The sequence below is a fragment of the Amblyomma maculatum genome, chromosome 10, assembly GCF_055883805.1.
Source record: "Amblyomma maculatum isolate TAMU_Amacu chromosome 10, ASM5588380v1, whole genome shotgun sequence".
Taxonomy (NCBI): domain Eukaryota; kingdom Metazoa; phylum Arthropoda; class Arachnida; order Ixodida; family Ixodidae; genus Amblyomma; species Amblyomma maculatum.
Window position 1 is genome coordinate 18,315,768 of NC_139353.1, and position 25,959 is coordinate 18,341,726.

Here is a 25,959-nt window from a genome sequence, read left to right on the forward strand (position 1 = left end):
CACTTAATACGCGCGGTGGGTTGAGTAAAACGTGCCTGTTTGTCTAGCCTTTGAAGGAAATATCGAAGGCGGTGAGTGCCGAGCTGCTGCATTGAAGAACTAGAACCGCCGTCCTGATAAAAAAAAAAAAAAAATAAAAAAAAATGTCATAACGATAGCTTGAGCAAGCTACGTGTACGATCCGAGTGTGTTAGGTGCATGATCTCGCGTGTGACGCCCTTATGTTTGTTCAAGAAAAGAAATTCCGCAAAATGCCGAGCAAGGGTATCTGTCGCTCCACAGCCGCCTGCCTGGCTTTTCCCCTGACTAGGACTGTGGTTTCTCCGGTGTCGCGTTTCCTGCGCTCTGTGGGCGTCTTTGCATGGCGCTGTATAGTAAGTAGCCTTTGTAGCAGTACTAGCCGCAGTAATAGTTGTGTGGTAGTGGGCAGTCAAGATAGCTCACAGGTCCCTATGGCAAGCGACAAAAATCAAATCTGTCATGTCTTCGTGTTTTTTTTTTTTGTTTTTTTTTTTTTATTCGTCCCTCTGAGAGGTTCGCCCTTTTCAAAAGTCTTCCGAGGCTGGAGGAGCTTGCAGTTTCGTCGTGGGCCAAGGAGTTGAAAATTTTTTCTTTATGCCGTTACTTGAAAAATTGGTCGGATATTTAGAGGAATCCCCCAAGGTGTAGATTTCTTTTGGGTGGATGTCAGTAATTACTCCTTTATTACAAATCTACTCCACCTTTGGGGATTCCCCTAAACGTCCGACCAACACGATTCCCACTCTGAGTTATTGATCAATTCGCTCTCGCCGTACTATGTGTTGTGCTGACCGTCCTGGTTAGCTCAGTTGGTAGAGCGATTGCCCGGAAAGGCGGTGGTCCCTGGTTTGATCCTCGGATCAGGACGAATTTTTTTAACCACGAAGTTTCTGATAAAGCTGTGTAGCTTTCCTTTGCAGCCGTTTGGCAGCGCTCGGGTAGATAATGAGAAATTACTCCCTTTTTACCCGAATAATTCCGGTGTTATTTTTAAAGGGGCTTATTTGTTACTTGTGGATTTTTTTTTTCTTTCCTCGAAGTTGTGGGAGCGAGTCTAGTCTCGGAGTAATGTCGGGAGCCCCTCCAAATTAATTCGTAACCGTGGTTTCGCACTCGTGGCGCTCCTGGTCGTCGGTGCACGGGAGGATTTCACTGCGGTCACCAGCTTTGCGTTGCTGTCCCGACGGGCACCGTTACCGTGATATGGCGTCTTTTTTTGTAATTTTTGTTCGCGGCTACCCCTACTGCCACTGCGCCCCGCCGAAAATCCCCGAGGGTGTCGTCCGTATGCAGCACAGTGCCGGCGTGGGGTTTGCCCTTCTCTGCCGTCGTGGCTAATTGCGCAAAAATCTGGGCGTCAGCAGCGGTCGTGCGTAATATCCCTCGCGTGCGTGCGGCAATAAACACTGCGGGACGGACGGTGGTGTGCAGAGGCAAAGGTCAACCGAGTTGTGCGGGACGAGCGGCGATTGCCCATGCTAGCCTTCCGTACCACTCGTATTGTTTTCGCGTCACGTTTTCTTTACCTGCGGGGGAAGGAGGGGGGCATCTGCCCTTTCTTCTTTTTCTTTTTCACTTACTCCTGCTCTACCTCGGTGTCGTGGCGTCGCTACCGAGAGGAGGAGGAGTGTCGGCATGCCGAGGTGCAGCTGGGCTGGAACGGTGCATGACGCCGCCACCCCTTCTCCTCCGCTCTCCCTCGGTGCCTGCCCGTGTTCCGTCCATTGTTGTATGTGGAGCGGCACTGCGCTCGTCGGGATTTGCGTCGGCGTTCGCACGTGGCGCTGTGCGATAGATTCCGCAGCACGCGACATCAGCGGGACGACGTGCAGGGCTGGCCATTCTACGGAAAAAAGGGGGGCACCGGTTCGGAGATTGGGAGCGCAGAGGAGCTCCAAATACCGGTCCCAGTCTACCAAGTCGTTTTTTTTTTTTCCCCGATTTCTTCTGGATGCGTGAAATGTCATTGCACAGTTCTCAGCTGTGCGATGTCAGTGCACAATTTCCGTGTCTCCTGTACTGGCCTCCCCTTTCTAGTGGTTGCTAGCTCCTGCTGGTCGGGATTTGGGTGGCTCGTTGTCAACGCCGCCGGCGCGTTACACCGAGGCACCTCATTCGGGACGATATCGGATGTTTGGTTGGGTTTGCGGGGTTTAACGTTCTAAAGCGACTCAAGCTACGAGAGACGCCGTAGTGGAGGGCTCCGGACGGCAGTAGTGTGCGCCGTGACGGCGACATGGACGATTTTAATAGTCAAGATACGCGCTACTTGCAGGTTTTGCGCAGAAGAGACATTTACAGGCAAAAAGGTTCTTTGGAGTCTGCGTGTGAAATATGCATAGTGTGTTGTTTGTCTGGTCCTTGGTTCTAATTCACTGCGCGCACGATACTGCCGTGCTGAACCGAACTGGCATGTGAACGTGTAGGCGATGTTGTTTTACAGGGACTTCCCTACTGAAAAAAACCCCTATGAGTCACAATAACTTCATACAAATTATCATACTAAAACCATACTAAACTCGTACAAATTTCATATCTCATACAAATCTCATTCAACCTTTGAGAAATATGAGATTGTATGACATTTGTATGAGCTTAGTATGAGAAATCTGTATGAGGTTATAGTGACTCATACGGCTTTTTTCCCTAGGGTTCGTTTGCAGCGCGCTAAGACAATGCTTCGAGCTGCTTTTAGAGGCGTGTTTTTACGGCGCACCGTACTCGGGACAGCTTTCCGTGGCTGTGCAGCGAAAGCTGCGGAGCCCGAACGCACTAGATCACTCCGTAGCAGGATTATGGTTCGTCCAGAAATGTGACTGATCTTGCTCTGGAATTAATTTGAGAGTTACGTTGGTGAGGCCAAACGGGGATGCAAAAGGGGACGCAAAATGTGAGGCCACGGCGCGGTTCAGGTGTCGTACCCACAGAGAAAGTGCGACAGACACTGCACCTTTCCGGTAAACCAAGTGCTGATGCGTAGGCTATGGAAAGATACGATAATTAATGGTGATGGTAATTCATACTAAAGTAATAAATAAGGATGACAGTGATAGTGGTAAATGAAAACGATGAAAGAAAAAGTAAAAGCGAAACAAACTACATTAAAAATAAGCGAGATAACACAAATGTGAAATAATACATCGTAATGAAAATGAACGTATTTGCAAAGTGAAAATGTTGAAGTTGCAAAAACGTCGCGGCAGCGCCCAATGCTTTCGCATCCTCCCGATGTAGTTCCTGCAGTGGTTTCTAATTTTTACGTCAAGGTTATACTACAATACTAGCCGGTACAGCACAACACGCCTTGCGAATGCCGATGGCAGCTTTCTCAGTGCGCTTGTTTTAACAACCTGTACTTCGTGTGGACTATGGTGAAGGGTGGCTGATCCTGGCCCTGATGGGGCTGGGACAGGTAGGTCACCGCCGCTTGCGGCGGGGGCTAGCCTACCACCAAATTTTCTGTTTTAGGCCGTCATTGCACCCGCCACTGCTTCGGTGGTGGACGACGGCTGTCGTTGCGGCGCGCGTCTTTCTCTCCCTCTTCTTTTTCTTTCTTCTCTATTTTCTCTTCTGTCCGCACGAGGCAGCGGAGGTGTCTCTTGCATTTTCTTTTCCTTCTTCCGACAGCCACAACAACAACTCTTAGTCGCGAATTTACGTTTATATAACTTTCACCGGCGTAAAGGAAAATTTGTGTTGTTGGCGGCGGCGGCTTGAAAAGTAATAATTCAACGTAAGGGCAGAACTGTAACCGCAACTGAGGCTAGATTTGTGGGAGCTACAGTAACACTGAGGAAAGCTTCCCCCGCCCGTAACCTCGGATGCAGTTCCTGCATTGCGTTTAGCGAGGCGGCCGTCCTTTTCTTGGAATAAAGACTGCTGCATGCGCGCTCTCTGCCTGCAGCTGTGACAGCCCGCACCGTATCTTGTCAGCCGTGTGTGAGTCAGTCCCGTCGTGACTACACTCACCGCCGGCGTGTTGCGTAACCTTCCGACTTCGCGTAATCTCTGGCCCCCTGCTTCAGCGTTCGCTCTGTCGTCAGCTGATGCGGTGATGGTGGCTGTGCGAGAGCAGCATCCGCCCGCTTCGTCATCGTGTCCCGACGGAACCTGTAGGCCTTTCAGACTTCGATTAAGTGGAAACGCCTGTTTGTGTCAGGTGCAGGCAACAGTCCAGCGAGCATTATTATGGCGCTGGACATCAATGCTCCCAGCGCACTTTTACTATACTAAGATGCCTCTGTCCATATGCCGAGTGGTATCGGCAAATGTCCCTCGGCTGCGCACAAGGGTGCCGATTTTCGGTAGGGTTTAATACCCCTGTCACAGTTTAAGTTCTAATGGCATTTCAATAGAATGTCATTCGATGCGTCGAATGTGTTTATACACAGTAATGTAATTCGCAAATTACTTCAATTGCGATCATTAAGAAAGTACCGCGGTTAAGAGACATACGTGCGCATAAAAGGCGTTTGGAATTATTCTCTAGCATTTGGAAGTGGATTACTTTTCTGTGCGATGTTATAAGCGTTAAATACTATTCCCGGCCGTGGCGCCGCATTTTCAGATATTCAGATTCAGATATTCTTTATTTCTCTTTCAAAAAATGAAAGAAGGAACTGCGACAAAAGGCGGTTAGGTCTGACGGGGTCACAGTTCCCCATACAGTTAGCAGCAGCGCGCAACACACACACACACACAAAAAACAAATGATAACAGAAACATTACAGTAAACGTGGTAATTAAACATACTGGAGTAAAACCTAAAAAAAGAAACAGTGTACACTATACACTCAAAAAGAAACAACAGCATATGGCACACAAAACACGGAAAAAAAAATTGTACAGTAACATAACATGATAAAAATTTGCATTTGCCAAATACAAAACCAGACTAGAACGATTATTCCACTTCGCAGAGTATCAGCTGCTTTTTTAATGTCTCTTAACCTTCACAGTCCACACAAACTCGTTCACAAATTTCATAAATGCAAATAAACATTATGGCTGCGAGCAAAACTCGAGAATTAGAATCTTTTGCTATTTTTTTTTTCGCGTTGGTTGTTTCTGCTGTTCCCAGAGTATACATTCGGTTAGAGTTCGAATGCGAATAATTTTCCCAAATCGTTGCATAGCAAATGTCTTACGAACCAAACTTTCTTGTTTAGCAGCAGCCGAATAATGACATTAGATGCTAATGTCATTCGATTTGCTAGTGTGACAGGGGTACAACTAATTTCTTTCATCTTCACTACGGCCCGTATCACGGTTCTTGGCTCGACGCCTTGCACGTAGCGTAGCAGGAGACTTTCCCGGGAACCCGCCGCGGTGGTCGACTGCGCTGCGTTCGGCTACCAGCGGCCGAAGGTGCTTTCCGAAAGTGGGAAATGGGCGGAAACTTACTGCGGAACGCTGCGATTGCAATGTGGAGCTCTACACTAATGTTTACCGTGAGGTAAATTTTTTTTTTTTTTTGTTTGCTTCGCTAGCGCATGAGCCCACATTCATCGATTTTTGTCTTGTGTAAGAAGCTCGCACTTTATCGAGATGAAAGTCTAACCGCCGTATTCACAAACACGCCTTCACTCGAACTTCTACTCCAAGCGGCCCTCGAGGCCTGTTTTTCGTTTCACAAAGCAATCTCCACTCGAATCGCTCCTCCAGTGTCGGAGAAAACTTGAGTTTTCTCGGGAATCTCGAGTCTGCGACGACGCTACCTTGGCCGCTCCTCGACCGCCACTCCGCTTGTAAACATGGCCGACATCGCATCGCTCGCTCGCTGTGTGGAATTCGTTCTACCGGTATACTAAAAGTTTCACGAAAGAAGATACGACAAGGATGCACCGAACCTTTCGCTAAAGCATCAGCTGAAAGTGACAGTGACCCGGGACTTCTGGCACGCTACCGTTTTACGAATGTGGTCATGGATAGCCTCCGGCCGTCCCTGCCGCTCACGCCGAACATGGATAACCGTGATCAGCCACCGACGTCTGTGTTGTTTGATCGTCGCATCGTCGCATTTCGCGTGTGTGGCGCGGGCACAAGTCGTCACTGGATAAATGGATAACCTTTTCGGAGCCCACCGAGTGCAGAGATGAGGCGCGATTTGGCCAAATGGTGAGCTCGCCCGCGGCCGGAGTCGAGCTGCGGCGGCGCACTTTCCGTGGCTCGCCCCGCGCGTCTCCGCAGACGGCGCCGAACTTGTGGGGGAACAGCGTGTTGTATTGTGCTGACATAAATGGCTTGCCCGTCGCCCGAGGGTACGTAGTACGTCTGCGGACGCGCGGCCGGCGCGGCACTGTTGAGGGAGCGCGTTGGTGCGCTCCTCCTACGGACGGATATTCGCGGCCGACGAAGAGCATGGCTTTTCAAGCACGTTTTCAATTAGGGCTCCCTACTTGTTTGGAAACCGCACACGGCATTTTCTTCTGGAGGGTCGAATTCAGCGTGCATGAGCTGCAATGCGCTGCGAAGCAGCACGCATGTTTAGCTCGCCTCCGAGCAGGCCAGAGCCATGCTGGTAGGAGTTCGCGGCTTGTACTTTTTTTTTTCCTGCAATGTATTTTGACGCCCGGCAATAAAAAAAAAGCATGGTAAAAAAAGAAGTTGGTCAAGCCTGTCAAAAAAAAAATAATAAGAAACGTCTGTCAAAGCCTGGCAATAAAAAAAGGCAAAGCGGCAAAGGCCGAGCGCAGATCTCACACCAAAAAATAAACCAAAGTATTCACACCATTTCTCGAAGCTGACGTCACCAGCAGCGACTGTTGCCAGATGCGGAAACATTTTCAGCCATTTTTCACAGCCGCCCTTTTCATCCAGCCCGCAAAACAAGTTACACTATGCTGTTAACGTCGAGGTCGGTTGCGAAAGTTGTTTAGAAGACTTGACATGAAAAACTGAGCATGTTACATAGTTCAGCACGCAGTTTTCGGGCCAAAAGTTTATCTTAATCTCGTCCCCATATGCCACTTGCGCTGCTCCGAGTGGAGGAGGTATTCTCGAGGAGAACTTGTCGGAGTAAACGCCGAGGGACGTTCATGAATCCGAATCGGCCCTGGAGTGGAGTAGCGGCTGTATTCTCCGCTCCGAGGAGTGGAGGTGGAGCGTCGAGTCGAGGCGCGTTTGTGAATACGGGCGTAACCCTCCGGCATCCTAGTGAGACACGCCACTGTTGACTTCCCTGGCCTTGAAATGCGTTCTTTATGGTCTTTTACACACTTTGGTGGGTTACGAATCTGTGCTTGCGATCATGTGCAACCCTGACCAGAAGCGGTGCGCTAGCTCGTCTAATTCGCATTTGGCCCAACCAACCGCGTGTAATCGGCCGTCATTTGTTATTTATTTATTTACACGTTCCCTAATGCTTCTGGCCTCTCCTCTCGAAGCCCTGTTTTTCGTACTCTTCCTTGTCCTCCCAGACATCTCTCGGCCCTGAGCGGTGTGCAGGCAGTCTAGCGTGCCAAGAGACCCCCTTTTTTTTTTCTCGTTCCTCTTTCTGCACCTCCCCCCCCCCCCCCTCTTCCTTTATTATTTTTTTTCCATGTGTGTGTGTGTGCAGTCATCGGAGCAACTTGCAGTGCTCGCATCTCCAGTTATCTACTGCTTTCGAAACCCCCGCGTGTGGGCAATTTTCGTCCCCGAGAGAGAGAGAGACAGATAACGTCCTGACCTCAAGATCAGCGAATGGCTGACCCACGCCGTGCCGCTTCGTATCGCGGAAAAAGAGGGCGCGGGCGAAGAAAAAAAAAAAGGGGTGGGGGGGGGGGGGGGGGAGTGTTAAAGGAGCATGAACATCGGAACTTGGCCGTATCGTCTCGGATAAATCGATATTGTCGATCAGCAGTGTAATAATACCCTCTCGAATGCCTCGTGGCGTTAGCTTCCTTTCGGCTCATCGGCGCTGACAGCTTGCTTCGTCGGTCGGGCCGTCGCCTCGAGCCAGATAACAATTGGGGTCAGGTCGAGTTCTTTTTTATTGTCTCAGGCATTCTGGCGGGGAAACAGCTTAAAAAAAAAAAAAAAAAAAACCACAAGATTACACAGCCGCTTAACATCAACTGGGCTTTGTTGTCGGATGCATTTATTTGGGTGCGAAAGCCTCTCTTTTCGTAATGGTAACGTGCTGCTTGTTTCAGCTCCTCGTCTGCCTCTCGGACTGCTACGTCAGCGCATTTTTTTAGGTACAGTCTTTGTCAAAAGTATACGGCCCAAAAGGTTTGCTTCTAAGCGCTGTAACGCGGCTGCTAGCCGCAATACTGGAATAATAATGTAAGCTAGAGGATATTGAGGGTGAGATTTGTCATCTACGAGATTTCGAACGCGACAGTTGCTTTACGAGCCTCGTTACAGGGCTTAGAACAAAAATCCTTGGGCCGTATACTTTTGACAAAGACTGTACATCTGTTTCTCTGAAAGCAGCGACTTCGTTTAGCGCGGTGCATTGTACTACCCACCGGATGTCGGCCTAATCAGACCGCCGGATTGTAATGCGTGTGCGCTGCGGGTACGGTCTGGGTACCTGTGCGGGTATTGTTGAACTCTCCTCTGGGTCGTCACCTCGCGGGGCGAGTTCGAGCAGAGGCCCGTGCCGTCCGGCAGTGCCGCGTTCGCGTCGGCGGCGGTCGTCGTTGTTGCGGGCCGGCGCGGCGAAGTCATGCGTGAAACTACGCGCCGGCTCCTCCGCCGGTGATCGTGGGTGGGTGGCCAGCGAAGCCAATGTATGCAGAAGGGTGGCGGGGAGGGGGTCGCCAAGGTCGTCGTCGGCGGTTAAAGGACGCGGCGTGCAGCGCTTTCCGTTTCCTCTCTGCTGGAGCGAGCGTGCTTTCCCCCCCCCCCCCCCCCTCTCTCTCTCTCTCGCGAGCGAGCGCGGTTCATTGAGCGCGCCTCTTGGCTCCTCTTTGTTTTCCGCTATTTTGCCGTCGGCCATATTTGCAAGAGTGGGGGGTCGGCAGTGAAAGCGGAGAGGGAAGGGTCTTCTGTTCGATCGATCTCCCCACCTTCAGAGCCGAGCCATATCAGATGCTGCCGTTATGTGTGCACACAGCAGTAAGCTTATGGGCTGCGCTTGTCATTGTTGCCATAGGGGATGGGGAGGTGTTGAATCCAACACCCCAACACCTTCCCGAGTTGGGGAAAAAGGTGATGAGCTTCAGAAGGCACATAGTTAACTATGGCTCAGCTTGTGGTGGCCCCAAATTTGCTGTTCCAGCGACCAGCAAGGACACACCATGTAACTGTGCTGAAGGGGTGGTCCTCGGTCTCCCAAAGTCCGGCTATCCACCCCTCCTGTGTGGAGGAAATTACCTTGGGTCCTCAAAAATTTCTAGCCGCGTATCTGTGACCGTAAGGCACGAACTGTGGGTGAGAGCAGTGGAAACTTTTCACTCGCAGCAGGGTTAATTTCAGTGTCCATCTCATTCTCGTGAGTGCAATGTAGGTGCAGTTTCGTGTGTGAACTGTGTGCACGACGGTTCAGGGCACCGAAGCCCCGCAGCTCTGCACTCGTGTGTATGATGTGGGCTGCTAAATTGCAGGTTGTACTTTTCAACATTTCGGTGCAACGAGTCATGTGTTGCCCTTGGGCCAACAGTCATATGGCCACAAAGAAGTTGCACACATTTGTTGCTGGAGGCAGAACACTGAAAGTGCCCATGTACTGTGCAATGTCGGTGGACTCAGTGGAGAGTCTCAGGGGGTCAGAATTAGTATTATGGAGCCCCCCACTACAGCCCCCCTTTTCTCTTCCTTTCATGCTCTCCTCCCTCCTTTCCCTTAAATGTAGGTAGTTAAGGTGTCTGCAAGAAGTGAGATAGTTATTGCACCTTTCCTGTGTGGAAAAATGTTTCTTGCATTTCATTTGTCTGCTCTGCCACGGTGGTGCACTGGACAAGATGCCTGACTACTGTGCCGGAGTACCCGAGTTCGATCCCGAAGAGGCCTCTGTGTGCTGTGCAGTGTCAGTGCACGACCCCCGGTGGTCGGATTACTCCGTAGCCCTCCACTACAGCTCCTCTTTGTCTCTTTCTACTTTAATTCCCACCTTCCTCCCTTCCTTTGCGGCATGGTTCAGGGGTCCATGGAACATGCGACAGATACTGTGCCTTTCGTTTCCTGTGACCAATTATTGCAAATTCCGAGCGCTGCGACGGAGCACAACAACGAGAGAGTAAAGACAAGGACAGGCGCGTTGTTGTGCTCCGTCGCAGCGCTCGGAATTTGCAATTTGCAATCATGTACCAACTAGCTCAACTTTCCGTAAGACCAATTATTATTTCGTATGTTGGTGAATTGACTCCTTTAACTATGTAATAGTAAGAGTTCCTTGTTGATATCTTCACTGCCTGACATAGGCAGCAGCAGCGCAGCAATAATGGGCACACTCTCTCGACGGTTACAGATATTTTAAGCTGAGAGTTGTTTTGGTTCAACAGGGTTGCGTTTACAGAGTTGAAGTTGAACCCATTGTGCAAAAAAAGCACAATAATGTGCGTCTGCATAAGGACTGATGAAATATTACCTTTCATCAGCACGTGTAAAAGTGTTTGTTACTCCCCTCTCAGTACTGGATAAATGCAGTATTGTTATAGGTTAAATTAATAATATTAGAACAGCCTTGTTTGCTCCACCTAGCAGATAGTTTACCACTGGCCAATTGACAATGGCTTGGAGCAGCTTGCTTCATGATAGGCATCTTTCTTAGTTTGCGGGCAAAACAAACATTGGCATTTAAAGCACCTTAGGTGCTGAAGTCATGAAGATAGGGTTTTTGATACCTTGGAAAAAGAAGTGCCCCTTCTCAATGTGCCTGTGGCGCTCCATTGACTAGCGCGGAATTTATGCTGCTTCAGTGATAACACATACTAGTGGCATTGTTCATAAGCTAACTGGCATGCCATGCGCAAATACATTCATGTAGATTACAGGATGTCCAGACGGCTGGTTTTGTTTTGCGTACGTAGAAGGGTACCCTGCGAAAAGCGGTCGTCGTTCTCTGCTTGCCAAATTTTCAACGTTGTCTCAGGAGCCGTGCCGTTTTATTTTTTCATCTCTGCTCCTCGAACGTCGCAGGGGCGGATGGACGTCACCATGACAAATTTCCCCTCGTCTCTTTCGTCATACCTGCTTCCTAGTTCTCGAACATTTGCAGACCTCGTCGTGGCCATGTGCGTGACACTTTGTCTCCCGTCCTGGTGCGTCTCTGTCTCAAAGGGAGAAAGCTGGGCCAAGGTTGGCGCCCTCCCTTCCACTACGGGCTCACGTGGGTCGTTCATTTGGCAGCCTCCCCCCTCGAGACCGTGTCGCATGCTCGCACAGCAGTTTGCTTATTTCTTTTTCTCTTGTCTCTTCGTTCCTACCCGTCCTCCTTCTAGTCCTTGCATTTTATTTTATTTTTTTCTCTCTGCATTGGCGCTGCGCCAACGTGGTGTGTTGAATGCGCCCCTCGTTTTAGCCCTCTTGCTTGTTCTTTCAACACGGCTGGCGCTTTCTGCAGAGTTTGCGGGTTGAACGGCACGCCACGCTGTGCACCCCCGACTTTTGTGGAACGGTTCAAGGCTCCAGCTCGTTGCCACGACCCTTCTTGGAACAGGGCTGTGTGTGCCTCGGGGAAATTTTGGGAGGGTGGGCGTGTTGTTTAAGGGCTTGTCACAAACCCCCGCCTTTACGGTCACAAGAGGTGCGGGATCCTCTTTACGATTACTCGTCGTTCCTCTATGAGGGTTGTGAACACATTTAAAAGTTAGGCCGGTCAACCCGTGAAGCACGTGTGTCGGTGTGTGATTGAGGAATAAGTACAAATAGGTCACTTTCTTTTACAAACAATTGAAGGTTTATAAATAGCAGACCAAAATTACACTGATAATAATAGAGTACAATGAAAGAGAATACAACGCCACGACAAGATATTGATAAAGACGAAGAAATAAATGATAAGAGAAAAAAAAATAACCCGACAATGAACAAAACACTGTGATAAAAATATGACGACTATAAAGATAATAAAGCAGGTATTTCAGATATTATAAGTATGAGCAAAAGTTACATAAGAACACAGCGTAAAATACTACTAAGTCAGGTCAAAAGCTAACAAAGCGAAAATAATGTTCGATTGAACAACAGTCCGAAATTCTCACGTCTTTCTTGTTTGCTGAGGCGTCGAAGGCTGTGTTGCTCGGTAGCGGCGGCCGTACAGGTGCAGAGGACGATGCGTCGATCGCGGGCCCGAAGAACACAATACGCTTTCGGAGCACCGCGGAGTGGCCGGAAGTTTGAATCTTCCCAAACGCACTGGTGAGGGCGTTCTGCTGTCGGTTATTTTATACCCTCGGCCGACTACGCAGCAGCCGCGTCAAGGACAGGCGGTCACTGCCCCATCGGCTTGTCGAATCTTGTCCAGAGGAGCGACGGAGTCCCGTGAATTTCGCTCTATATTCCAGCCATAAGCTCCCGCATCTTCCGCTGTATAATAGGTGAGGCAGCTTGTGACACTGCCCCCCACTGAAGAATATTGCCTCGGAATATTCTAGAACTCCACAAGCGCCGAGAACGATGTTATTACGCCCCTATAGAGGGGTGCAGTAGATTGGGTCCGTTCAGTGCACTGAAGATCGTTCGTCACTCACTACCGTCCATGACGCGCACCATATACGCACTGATCTGAACCCGCACACACCACAACACTGTAGTTCTTCAGTCATGTCTTGCGCACATGTCACAAGTCACGGATCACTGATAACAATCAAGTGCACATATATACAGGCACATCGTGTACGATTTTCATTACACAATCAACACAATGCAGCTATGCAGTAGTGCAAGCTTAACAACTATTCCAGCCGGCTCATGTAATCTGCTCCCACGTTCTCGCTGCCTTTAATATACTCGACACGGAAGTTGTATTCCTGAAGCTTAATACTCCAGCGTCTGTCTTCTTCTGCCGATATTACTGCACCGACAGCTGCAACAATGGTGTCGTCTTTCCTTTGCTGGTATCTCTTCAGCATATTGATGTGGAATATTTTTGTGGCATGGCCCAAATCCACTTCATAGTCGACATCGCCCCTGCGGCTGATGACCGAAAAGGGACCCTTCCATTGCATGAGCAGCTTATTGTGCTCTGTGGGAAGAAGAATAAGAACCTTCTCTCCCGGTTTGAGTGAGCGTTTGCGGCTCTTGATGTTGTAGTAGCGGCTGTAACGCTCTCCTGCGCGCTCTAGCTCTTCGTGGGCAAGTTTACAGGTATTTTCCAGTCTGTCCCGTAGAGCAAGCACATACTCGTACGTCGTTCGCAACTCGTTAGGGATGGTTGCATTCGTCCAAAGCTCTCTAAGTACAGCCAGGGGTCCACGCACATTTCGCCCATATAACAGTTCGAATGGGGAAAAGCCGAGGCTTTCTTGGGGCACTTCCCTGTATGCAAACAAAAGTGGAGCCAGGTAGCGATCCCAATCGGTTGGTCTGTCTTGACACATGCGCTTGAGCATTTGTTTAAGCGTGCCGTTAAACCGTTCGACTAGGCCGTTCGCTATCGGGTGGTAGGGAGAGGTATGCAGCTGTTTTACTGACAACAGACGGCTAACCTCCTTCATTACTTCGGACGTAAAATTCGTGCCCCTGTCACTGAGGACCTCTCTGGGCACTCCTACACGGGAAAACATTTCGACAAGTGCTTCGGCTACCCTTTCGATCTCGACGCTAGGAAGTGCGACTGCATCAGGGTACCGAGTGGCATAGTCCACCATGGTCAGGATGTACCGATTGCCTTGAGCGGACTTCGGGTTGAGTGGACCAACGATGTCGATCGCCACCCTTTGAAACGGTGTCTCAATGACGGGCACTCGAACCAAAGGCGCTCGTGTGGTGTGACCCTTCGGAGTTGTGCGTTGGCACAGATCGCAAGAGGCAACGAACCGCTTAGCGTCAGCCTGCATTGCTGGCCAGAAGAATTCTGTCTGAAGCTTCAGTAGGGTTTTCTTCGCGCCTTGGTGGCCTCCCATCAACCCATCATGTGCCAGCTTGAGAATAGCTGATCTGTACTTTTGGGGCACAACAACTTGAGTGTACTCCCCGCCCGACTCGGCGACGTATTTCCTTTGAAGGACGCCGTTAGCAATGAAAAACTGGTGGCTACCCTTTCCTTTCTTCGCTTGTGGCGGGCCTACGCGATCGAAACACGAGCGTAGGGTCGCGTCATTCTCTTGCTCTTGAACCAACTCTTCGCGGCATACACTAGGGAGGCCTTGCAGGACTTTAAGCTTCTTCAGCGTTTTATCCCTGCACGCCTGCGCTCTAGTCACTACCGGACAAGCTTCAACGGCATCCGAAATGGGTGCGGGGCTCTCTGTGTCAGGCGCTAGCTCTTCAACTTTTACTGCAGTGGACTTCGTAGTCTCGCTTTCTGTTGTCTTGTGCCAGTTCGGATCGGGGTCGTCTGCTGGCCTAGCACCTTCCACATTTCCCAGCACCAAATCGTACAAGGGATTCTCCATACACTTAGCGAGAAGTCGTCCCTGAAAGTACGGGGTGTCGACATCGACCCAAGCTTCTGGGAGCATTAGGACTGAGCGGTCAAGTAGGTAAACTGGAGACTTCATATCGGTGATATCTTCTTTCCGTACTAAGTCCTTTCTTACCACCACCGTGTTGCAGCCTGTGTCTCTCAGGACTCGGACTGTCTGGCCTCCGATCATGCCGGCTACGACAGGTAAGCATTCCCTGACGGCGCATTCTTTACTGGTGAACCCAGCGTTGATGACGGGGATCTTCCCTCCATCCTTAAGTTCGAGGTATCCGTTCTCAACACATACTGCAGCGGACTCCCGATTTTCTTCTCTCTGTTTCAGGGCCCCATTTGCCCAGCATCTCCAGCTTGGATGACCTGGTTTTCCGCATTTGTGGCATTTCTTGGGCGGTCCCGATCCGTCGGATGGGGCGGCCCGGCAATTTTCGGGGCGGTGTCCCGTGCGTGAACAAATAAAACATTTCTTTTCATCGCTGCTCTTCGCATCCGATGATTGAAGCAAAGTTTCCCTTCTCTCGGTCGTCTTGGAGACGGCGTTTTCTGCCTTATTCTTCGGGGTGCTTCGCTTTCCGAAGTTTGACCAGCCATGGGCCTCCACATACTTTTCTGCCCTTGCTACTGTTTCAGAGAAGGATGTGTCCTTCTTTTCTTTCAAAAACATTTGTAGCGGAGTGGCGCAGTTAGAAAGGAACTGTTCCTTTAGAATCAGGTCAAAGAGATCTGCGTACTCTTTCTTTGTGTCCGACAGCTCTATCCATCTGTCTAGGAAGTTCTGAAGACGCGTCACGAACTGTGAACACGTTTCCTCGTTCCGGGGACTAGCAGACCTGAATTTTTCTCTGAACCCTTCCTCTGTCATACGGAAGCGAATCATGAGTGCCTGCCGGAGCTTGTTGTAGTCCAAGCACTCGGACGCAGACATGCGACTAAAAACGCTGAGCGCTTCGCCGCTTAAACATAGACTAAGGGCTGTAGCCCACTGGTCGCGAGGCCAATTCTGACTCTCAGCGACGCGCTCGAAACGCATGAGGTAAGCGTCAAGGTCGTCCCTGCCCTCATTAAAAACCGGCATCAGCTTGTGCGGGCTTATGCGTTCGGGCCGAGCAGCTTGACTCTCCCCCGTTTCTGACCTTGTCTCTCCGGTGCTGTTAGCGTCAGTTGCCGGATTATTAGGTAGGTCTCGTCGGAGTATCAGTAACTCCTTTTCTTTTTCCATCTCCGCCATCCGTAACTCCTTTTCTTTCTCCATCTCCGCCATCCGGAGTTTAGATTCTAGTTCTGCCTCCTCTTTCCGCCGCGTACGTTCCTCATTGCGTTCTTCTCTGCGACGAGCTCGCTCCTGATCTACCCATTTGAGCAGCTCTTGACCCTCAAAGCCAAAAGTTCGGCCATACTCAACAAGCCGTTCTAACTCTGCATCAGCCATGTTAGGTGGAAAGCGTTATGCAGTGCTAGGATACAACACTAAAAAAATTGCACCTACTCCTCTCTCCCTCACCGACACTTGGTTGACCAGTCCTGTTCGCGGACGCCAATTATGTCACAAACCCCCGCCTTTACGGTCACAAGAGGTGCGGGATCCTCTTTACGATTACTCGTCGTTCCTCTATGAGGGTTGTGAACACATTTAAAAGTTAGGCCGGTCAACCCGTGAAGCACGTGTGTCGGTGTGTGATTGAGGAATAAGTACAAATAGGTCACTTTCTTTTACAAACAATTGAAGGTTTATAAATAGCAGACCAAAATTACACTGATAATAATAGAGTACAATGAAAGAGAATACAACGCCACGACAAGATATTGATAAAGACGAAGAAATAAATGATAAGAGAAAAAAAACCCGACAATGAACAAAACACTGTGATAAAAATATGACGACTATAAAGATAATAAAGCAGGTATTTCAGATATTATAAGTATGAGCAAAAGTTACATAAGAACACAGCGTAAAATACTACTAAGTCAGGTCAAAAGTTAACAAAGCGAAAATAATGTTCGATTGAACAACAGTCCGAAATTCTCACGTCTTTCTTGTTTGCTGAGGCGTCGAAGGCTGTGTTGCTCGGTAGCGGCGGCCGTACAGGTGCAGAGGACGATGCGTCGATCGCGGGCCCGAAGAACACAATACGCTTTCGGAGCACCGCGGAGTGGCCGGAAGTTTGAATCTTCCCAAACGCACTGGTGAGGGCGTTCTGCTGTCGGTTATTTTATACCCTCGGCCGACTACGCAGCAGCCGCGTCAAGGACAGGCGGTCACTGCCCCATCGGCTTGTCGAATCTTGTCCAGAGGAGCGACGGAGTCCCGTGAATTTCGCTCTATATTCCAGCCATAAGCTCCCGCATCTTCCGCTGTATAATAGGTGAGGCAGCTTGTGACAGGGCTGAACTGTTTTTGTAGCTCATGTTGATGGCACTTTATGTGCATGATGATAAAAGAACTCTTTCGGTAGCCCATGTTCGTCCTTGGCTTTCTTTTTGCTGGATACACCACAAAATGGCTGGCCACTTTCATGAGTTGTTTCTGTGACAGTAGCTTCGTTATTAGGTGCAGATGAACCACACATCACATTGTTATGAAGCACATTTTTTTTTTTTGCCATGAAATAATATATGCTTGGTATTCTGAGTATTATGAAGTTGCTTAGCAACATGTAAAAAATGTTTTTTTCATGGTGGTTTATAATAATGAGATGGTGTGCAGCCCATATTTTGGGCTGAAATGGGTGTGCAAAGATTATTGCAACGAAATGAAAACTGCATGCCTCCATTTTGTTCTCGCCATTGCACTGAAGGCTGAAACCGCTGGGTAGAGAAACAGAGTTTCTAGTAACTCTCGATGTCTCGCGGTTTGCTTATACGATCTGCATATGGCTTGAGTAGTTAGCTTGATTCTTGCGGTGCTTTGATCTCTCCAGGAATCCTTCAGCTCACTGTGTGGGTTCGTCAGCAGCCGTACGAGTGGCGCAGAGTGAAAAAAAAAGAGAAAATTCTCGAAAGCCACATTAGTTGCTTTGTTGGGCTGGTTAGCTGTAAGTACTTGTGTAGTACTTGTGTAAGCGAGAGCTCGTCCTTTTTATTTATTTTTATACACTCTCCCTGCGCTGTCATTGATTTTTTGATTTGGACTCTTGAGGCATCGTTTACTGTGCAATTTTGTGGGTTAACCTTCCTGTTCTTTTTGTTTTTGTCGTGCAGGCTAGGATAGCGTTCCTACAAGGGGAGCGCAAGGGGCAGGAGAACCTCAAGAATGACCTCATCAGGCGGATAAAAATGCTCGAGTTTGCCCTCAAGCAAGAAAGGTATGTGGCCTCCTCCTTGAGGGAATCCTTGTTGCATGAGCCTGCTTCGATGCCCTATCTGTGCAAAGGACACGGGTGCTTGCTGATATCTCTGCTACAAACGGTCAGTTGTAGTCTGGGCTTCCCTGTGGTTTTCTGATGTGTAGCAGCCTCGGGTCAGAATTCTTTACCTCTCATGCTAGTTTGCTTAGTACATAAACACGCAAGGTAAAGGTAGAAGATGTATAGGGGAGAGGTACAAGAAAAGGAGGAGGGCAGGCTTTTGCTATTTATGCTCATAAGCTAAGTGCAGTCCTTTGATTTTTCTTTTTTTCGTAACAGGCTTCAATGGCCCTAGCTTTGTAGGTCCAACTAAAATGGCATTTGTTTATTCTACCTTGCATCCCTCCCCAGCTTTACTAAAATCGGGATTTGTAATTGTGGGTACGAGGTAACATTGTGTCAAAGCTGGCTGAAACGCATGATATCTCGTCGAAGAGCCGTGTCTCGGTTGTGTTTAAGATAAGCATGTCTACCTCTCTCTGAGTGTTCCGATGATTGTGTATGGCTTGTGTATGCTTCTGCGTAGTACTGTATTGCAGCATTTGTGATGTGTAAACTGGTAGATGAATTTCATGCTCCGTTTATTCAATAATTTGATCCTTCAGCTTTCCACGTATGACAAGTGACTTTTACAAGACATGATATGCACCTTTTTTTTCTTGATGCTGACACGTGTTACCTACTAGATTCCAGTTTGAAGCTTGACATGTTGCTCATTTCTTGCTAGTAATTCGTGCAGTGGAAGTGCCCCTGTCACATAATGCTCACAGTTACCAGTGACTGAGATTGGATGAGATCTTCACGCGGGCGCTTGCTTAAAAGTGCCGCGGCACAGGGGTTGCCCAGTGATTACAATCTGCCTTCGCTAGTGGGGTCCTTCGAGCCTAGCCTTGGAGGGGTTTGGAGTCAAGCACCCTCTGTTACCTTTTTATTTTTCTTTCCTGATTTTTCTTTTGGCACTCATTTTTTCTTCTTTTTTCCTTCTTTAATAGTGTAGAGCTGGGCAGAGACCAGTCAAAAAGGGTGGGCAGAGAAGACAAATCCGGCCACTTTTGTTATCAGCAGGCTGCTTGTCTCCGCCTCCTTTGGCCATGGCGGGAAAAGGAAAGTGCCACTGTGCGCGAAGATTATGAGATCTGAGGGCGGTCCCCTGTTGCAGCACTTGTGGGCCTAGAAGTTGAAACGTTCGGTCTGGAACAATAGCTCTTCACGTTACTGCACTATGCCAGGGAGTTGATAACGGGGCGCAAGCAGGGGCACTTCCATTGGGGGGCAGTGCGGTGCTTCTCTGTGGCATTTCACTGTTTGTAGCAACTACCTGAAAAGCTATAAATCTATTGCCATTGTTGCCAGATTTAGAAAACCCGCTGCAGGAAGCCCCAAACCTGCTAAAAGCTGTCAAATTCATCGTTCGCACCAGAAACTTTTATGCATTTTATTTTGTTATTCAGTCTATAAACAATGCAATGAAACTATTAATGACAGAAAGTGCATATTTTAAGTTGACCAGACACTTCGGACTACAAATATTTTCGTTCTCAGAAGTACCCTGCCTGCCTTGTCTTCAGCAGGTTTAAATTGAAGTTGCACAAGCACTTCCTTCCTTCCCAACTGTAAACTTTTGACTGCAGGCACTTTCATTCACGTAAAGCCGTTGTCTGCTTTGTCTTGGATTGCCGAGCGCTTTGTGAGTGATTGTTCCTACAGCTGATTCTAGGAAGCAGTTCAGCACTGCAGACGACGTCAACCTTCATGTTGTGCTGCTCTTTGGATTATATTGGCGAGGAATTTGTAGGTTGAGCAGCATTTATCCTGGTTTCGAAGCCCTGCTCGATTAGTTGTAATGAGATTCGTCATGTTCCACATCAGGTTTCCTTTTTGTGTTTGATAGTGCTCAGTTAAATGAACGTGGGTCCAACCCTTGTGTTCGACTAGAGCAGCATAAGCTTGGAGAGAGCAAACTCAAGACAGCTGGAAGTAGGGATTTTTGTCGGAAGTATCCTGTGCTTGTCAATTTTGTCCCAGGTTGAAGCTATGCCCCCGCAGTAGTTCCAGCTTAATGAGTTTTTTCTATTGCACTTGAATAGCGGCGAGGTTTTCTCATGGCAGGTTCGTGTATTGTGTAAGGGGTGTTGACGAGTATTAAACTTCACAAACAACGTTAATTTGCATTTGGAACATCCAGTGCGCAGTCGTGGAACTTAGGGTCCTGCACGCGCTGTTTGCACATATAATCTGATACAGGTCAAGAAAAAAGCTGTAAAGAGTCCTCATAGGACCCCCCTCCAGCCAGTGCCATCGCTCCAAATGTGGGACGTTGCGGCACACGGGAAAAGAAAAAAACGAACAAACTGTAAAACGTGTTCTTCCGCACTCACGGTCTCGCAGACTTTTACCAAAATGGCCGCCTCCAATTGTCCCAGTTGCTGCGTCCGTCCGTCGGTGTTGTCAGCAGTGTCACTTCGTAGGTCTCCATGGCAGAAAAGAAATGCAGTGAAGCGCAGAACAACGAAGCGGTTTCGTGAAAATTCGACTGTGCTGAAATTCATCATCAGAATTCGTCATTCTACCTGTTGTACTCTGATGAGCAAATGACTATGCTCGAATTGAGTGAATGTTCATTTTTGCTGGAACTCGCGAAGCATGTAGGAACTATATTTGCCAGCACGGACTCACTAAGAAACTACGGTCCAAGTGCTACTCGTAGTTGACGTCATGGTATAGCTCGGCAGCTATTGGTTGGAGGGGGGGGTCCTTTGATGGCCTGATGCCACTTTTTCCTTGACCTGTATCAGACTATAGTAATGGGTCCCAGTTCACCGGACCACATTCCCGGGAACCGCAAGGTGAAAAGTTGCATTAAAAAATGCTGCATAAATCAGGTGTAAGGCATAATTTTGGCCATGTTTCAGTATTCGCCACCCTGATGTTTTCGGGATGTCATGAGATCACAGCAGTGTTTTCTTGCAGAAATTAGTATAATTTTACGAAAAATAGATTGTTCTAAACAACAATTGTAGAACCACAAAAGTCTGCATAAAAAAAAATAAGAAAAGTCAATGGTACCTAAAACAGCAAAAATCCTGCCTCCCACAATAAAATATTTTTCCCCACTAACTTGCGTAAAACCGGCCATATTTAGTGAGAAAACTGGTTATTTGGCAACATTTTCCATTCTTGAAGATGTTTGCTTGCATTCCCGTTCCACTGTGCCTTGCCCCTGCTCTTTTGTCTGTATTGGTTTTCGCAGCTGAAATCAGTATTGTATGGCCGTCTTTGTCTCGGACATACTAGTCTGCGACAAAACTTTGTGGCATTTTTAAGGACAGCCCATCACAATAAATGGGTAGGACGAAGGAAGATGGCGGTACTTACAGAGTCAGGGGACAGGTGTGGGTGTGTGGAAATAAAAATTATTTTGAGGCAGCTAAAGAAAGCCTGATGTGCTCACAGGTATTGGGGGATGTGCGTGCTTTATCTGCCATTATCAATGTCAGGTGTCTGGGGTGTCAGACACAGTTTTTTTTTTTTTTTTTTTTCCCTTGCGAACAGCATCGTGCTGCCAACTGCATTTGGGCAGCTTGGTATTCCCACAGGGCATTGGTACCCACGGTGTTTGTTGTAAAAGTTGAAAGAAAGCTGCCCTGCAATTAGTAATTTCCGAAAGGAATGTAGATATTGGGTGGGCCACATTAGGATGTAATATTGAGTGTGTCTTCTGGAGTTGAAACAGGGCGGGCATATTTTTAGTGGCGGACTCCCCGGGGTATCAATCTGTAACCCATGCTCTTGTCTCATCGGAGCTCGGCAAGCTGCAAAGGACGTGTTGCAGTCAGCCAGAGGAGGTTCATGGCAGTGAGCCGTATCTGCTGCAAGGATATCAGTTTTGGACTGGGCCTGACCAAAGCAGAATTGAGCGTGTGCTGTTTTTGAACAGCTGTGTGCGCTGTCACTGTGCGATTTCTGCAAATCTTGTCTTTAGGTTTTTGCACAGTAGGAGTGTAATTTTGTGTCGACAAAAGGGGCAGAAATGACTTTGCACAAATCTGTTCGAGTCTGTTGACTTGTCTTCTCAGCATGGCTGACTGGTCGCTTGGAAACCTAGTTATAGCTGGCGCAGCACCGAGCTCTAATGGGAACCAATCAATTGCTGATAGTGGCTGCTTCAGAAATAATGGCCTTCACTGTTCGATTTCATAGTGGCTGATGGGGGTATACACTTTGGGCTGATTTGTAGGCCGATGGAGGGGAAGCTCAAAAGGTGCCTGTGTTCACTGTGCAGTGTTTGCGCACGTCAGAGAAACGCCATGTGGTCGAAATCAATTTAATATGACCTCGGCTGCAGCATCCCTCATAGCCAACGTGTCGGTGTTAGATGTTAAAACCTCAAATTCACAACGTGTGTCATGCTCTAGTTGTAGTCTTGTGTGACTGTTTACAATGTTGCTCCATCACTTGCTGTTCTGCCATGTGCGGCTCTGTGGCAGTGGACTTACAACCTCCTCACCCCAGAATTATTTATTTAGTTTTTGATGCTACCTATTTCTCATCCCAGGATCAAGTCTCACAAGCTCAAATACGACACAGATCCTAACCCTACAGAGTTGAAGGCACCAGTCTTCGACGATGTCAACAAAGGTAATTTCCTTAGGCAGGGGCGTGCAGGATGGGAAACTGTTGTAAAGCCAGGGAAAGACCTAGCTCGGTTCTGGACAGGGTGTGGGCCTGCCCGCGTGACTGTATTGCGTGGTAAGAAGCGTGTCACTAGGGAAAGCAGCGGCCTTGGAAAATGAAGAGTGAGCATGTGACGTCATTGTTTCACTGTTTCGGCGTGGCATGAGGATATTGCTTAGAATTGTGTGGCTGATTCGAGAGGTTTGCGTGAAAGCATTGAATGCGGAGTGGGTGGACAAGCACCATTTTGAATGATGCCAGGCATTGTTACATTTGCTTAGTTAGGCTCGAATCTGGGAAAGGAGGCGTCTAACCTTTTGTGCACAGCCTAACATATGCAGACTGTGTTTTTAAAGATGTGCAGTGGCCCTTCGAAGAAGGACATGTAGTCAGTGGTGTCGACTGGCTCTCAGTGTCACGGTTGATTCGATTTTATCCAGACACCTGCTAGCTGGCAGCATCCTTGAGTTGTATCCAAGTGTAGGTATGGGTATATGTGTAGGTATATATCTGCAGTGGGGCTGCCCAGTGATTACAATCTGCCTTCGCTAGTGGGGTCCTTCGAGCCTTGACTTGGGGGTTCTGTGGTCAAGCACCCTTGCCAGCAAATTTTTTTCTTATACTTTCCATTGATTTTTTTCCCCCCTTCGGCAGGTTTTTATTATTATTATTTTTTTTTTCAGGCACCACTTGATGTGCCAATCTCGTACCCAATCTCTTTTTTTCTCTCTATTTGGTTGGTGCTTGGCTGAAATGGGGTTTGGGCTGGGCACAAATTGGGTTCCGGGCAAACTTAATGGAAGGGCTGCTTGTCCCGGCCCCTTGGTCTTGGCGGGAAAAGGAGTGTGCCACTCTGCGCGAAGATTATGAGATCTGAGGGTGGCTTCCCTGCATTTGTCCTGGAAGGAGAAGTAGCATCTTCAGTGCTTTTTACCCCAATTCTCATTCTGTTCTCATGCTAGCTGTTGAACCGTGCTGCCATAATTTTTTGTCACACATCAGCGATAGCACCATATTAATTTGAATCTAATGCGGAGCTTTCTTTTTGATGAAAATTTGCACTTGCATTGCAATCGTATACAAGACTTAAACTATGCAAGAGTGGGCATTGGATTCAATGTCACGTTAGCATCTGGTTATAATTGCGATGATCTGCTGCTTGTGGCAGGGCTGATTTTTTTTTTCTCCCATCCTGCCCCACTCTTAGACGAGCCCATGGACGGTGAACTGTTCATCACCAGCAACAGCAATGTATCGTGGAGGCAAGGCCGCCAGCTTCTAAGGCAGTGAGTATTGCCAGAGATTTTTCGCTGATGTGACTGTGGTTTTGGTAGCTGGCCTTTGCGTTTGTTCAAAAGGGGAACCAAGATTTTCAATGGTCTGACATAAATAAAGCATTTTTTGCTCCTAGATGGACAAAGACTGCAAGATCAAGGAGAAGAAAAAGTGAATTAAAAAGGAGATGGTCATTTTATTTGCCGCATCCTCCTCTAGCCTCTCAGTGATCCGTGGTCTCTCCTCTGTCTTCCTTTACTTATTTCGCTCTCTTCCTCCCCCCAGGTACCTGCAGGAGATAGGATACACGGACACGATCCTGGACGTGCGGTCGGCGCGGGTCCGGACACTCTTGGGGCTAGGACCTGCGGCCAACGCGGGCTCCGGGAATGCGCCCGATGACAAGGCCCACCCAGCCATCAATGGTGGGGGCGGAGGGGGCACAGCTCCCGGAGGGGGAGAGCCCGTCAAGCGGCCCTCGGACACGCAGAGGAGGTATGTGCGACTGCCTCTCCTCTTTGAAGCGGCCTGTTTTCTCCAGCAAATGCCCGCTCCGTTAGAAGCTGATAGGTTAGAAGGTGATAGGATTACCGTACTTATCCAGAAAAAAAAAAAAGCCAAGTTTTGTCCTTGTGGTGATTTAGTATCGTGCAGAACAAAGGTGAAGGCAAGGTGTTGTATTTACTCATAAGCTGGTTGATGCATTTTATTTGGACTGTTATACGGTACGAAGAAATGCCTCTGTGGGGACACCGTCAGTGATTCATGGGTCTGTTTGGACCTGGGTGGGGCAAATTTGAGGTGCCTTTTCACTGATCGGGCTGCAAGGGTGTTGCCCAGTGATTACAATCTGCCTTCGCTAGTGGAATCCTTCGAGCCTTGACTTGGGGGTTTGGAGTAAAGCAGCATTGACAATTGTTACCTTTCCTTTCCTTTACATTTTTATTTTCTTCTTTGCCTGCTTTTCTGTAGGCTTTAGTTGGGTCATTTCTCCTTCCTAATGTTCACCCCTCCCCCCAAAATTTAGGATGTGCTTAGTCAAGGGAAGGGTATGGGTGCGAGGCGAATTCGGCTAATAGTGATTGGCGGGCTGCTTGTCTCCACCTCCTTGGTCATGGCGGGAAAAGGAAAGTTGCCACTGTGCGTGAAGATTATGAGATCTGAGGGCGACTGCCTCGTTCTTGCCCTGACAGTGTGAAAAGTCGCGCCTGATTTGTTGGCGGTTTATGCGTAATCTTGCCGTGACGGGACGCCAGGTGCTAGCAAAGGCATTTCTCTCTCGAACAGATGCAGTAGCTCTCTGTAATGCATCATTTCGAGCAACTTTCTGAGGGGCAGTGAAGGACTTTTGCAAAAAGAAGCCAGTGCTGAAGTCTGTCGCTGTCCTCTTGCGTGCAGGGTTCCTGGGAAAAAAATGGTCAATGTGGCAGAAAACACACTACTTGACACAGAAGCCTCAGTCCTGGCCACCTTTGACTTCCTGTCCACGGAAAACGTCGACATGGAGGACGACGAGGACAACTTTAGGCAAGTCTAGGGCCTTGCTACGTGCTCCTGCAAGCAGCAAATCCATTTTGTCGCTTGTGGAGCTCCGATCAAGAGCCACTTTTTAGGTCACTAGGTCACACTGGAGCCTCGCAGTTACGCTGGTCATGTCTAGCGCTGTGCAGAAGTGCGATTGGAGTTTGGCCTCTCATCAAAGCTGTAGCAGTCGGTGCTTTGGGAAAAGCCATTGCCAGTAATAGGAGGTCTGGTTTTGTTATTGGTACGCTGTAAATGTAATGATTGGGGTGCAGTTGATTTTCGCATCGCCTTCAGCAGCGAAGCAGGTCACACGAGGGATATTCAGGCAGCTCGATATAATTCGATATACCAGGGTTCGATATATCCGAGCTTGACTGTACAGCTGAGATATGTAAAAAAAAGTTTCGCCAGAACTTGCGCAGGAAGAGCGCAGCCTATGCACTGAATGGACGGAAACTAAGCCAACCCTTACTAGATAGTTAGAACTTCTCCGAAGCTGAAGCACCGTTTCAGAGCCGTTTCCAGCGACTTCATGTGCCCAAAAATTCCAGTGCCAAGCGCTAGTTATGTTGGCTTCCCCACACAGCAAGTAGCGACAGGCCAGGT

General features: G+C 48.6%; 1 protein-coding gene across 3 annotated transcripts in view; it reads left to right on the forward strand.

The window, feature by feature from the left end:
* The window catches only part of Cka (Connector of kinase to AP-1), an 80,665-nt gene that overhangs the window by 28,006 nt on the left and 26,700 nt on the right, over positions 1 to 25,959 (forward strand). For all 3 annotated transcript variants that reach the window (XM_084582093.1, XM_084582097.1, XM_084582096.1), the window contains exons 2-6: positions 17,735 to 17,838; positions 22,436 to 22,518; positions 23,762 to 23,840; positions 24,115 to 24,324; positions 25,228 to 25,356. In XM_084582093.1, the coding sequence (XP_084438219.1) occupies positions 17,735 to 17,838; positions 22,436 to 22,518; positions 23,762 to 23,840; positions 24,115 to 24,324; positions 25,228 to 25,356 (605 nt within the window). The remainder of the gene's footprint in view (positions 1 to 17,734; positions 17,839 to 22,435; positions 22,519 to 23,761; positions 23,841 to 24,114; positions 24,325 to 25,227; positions 25,357 to 25,959) is intronic.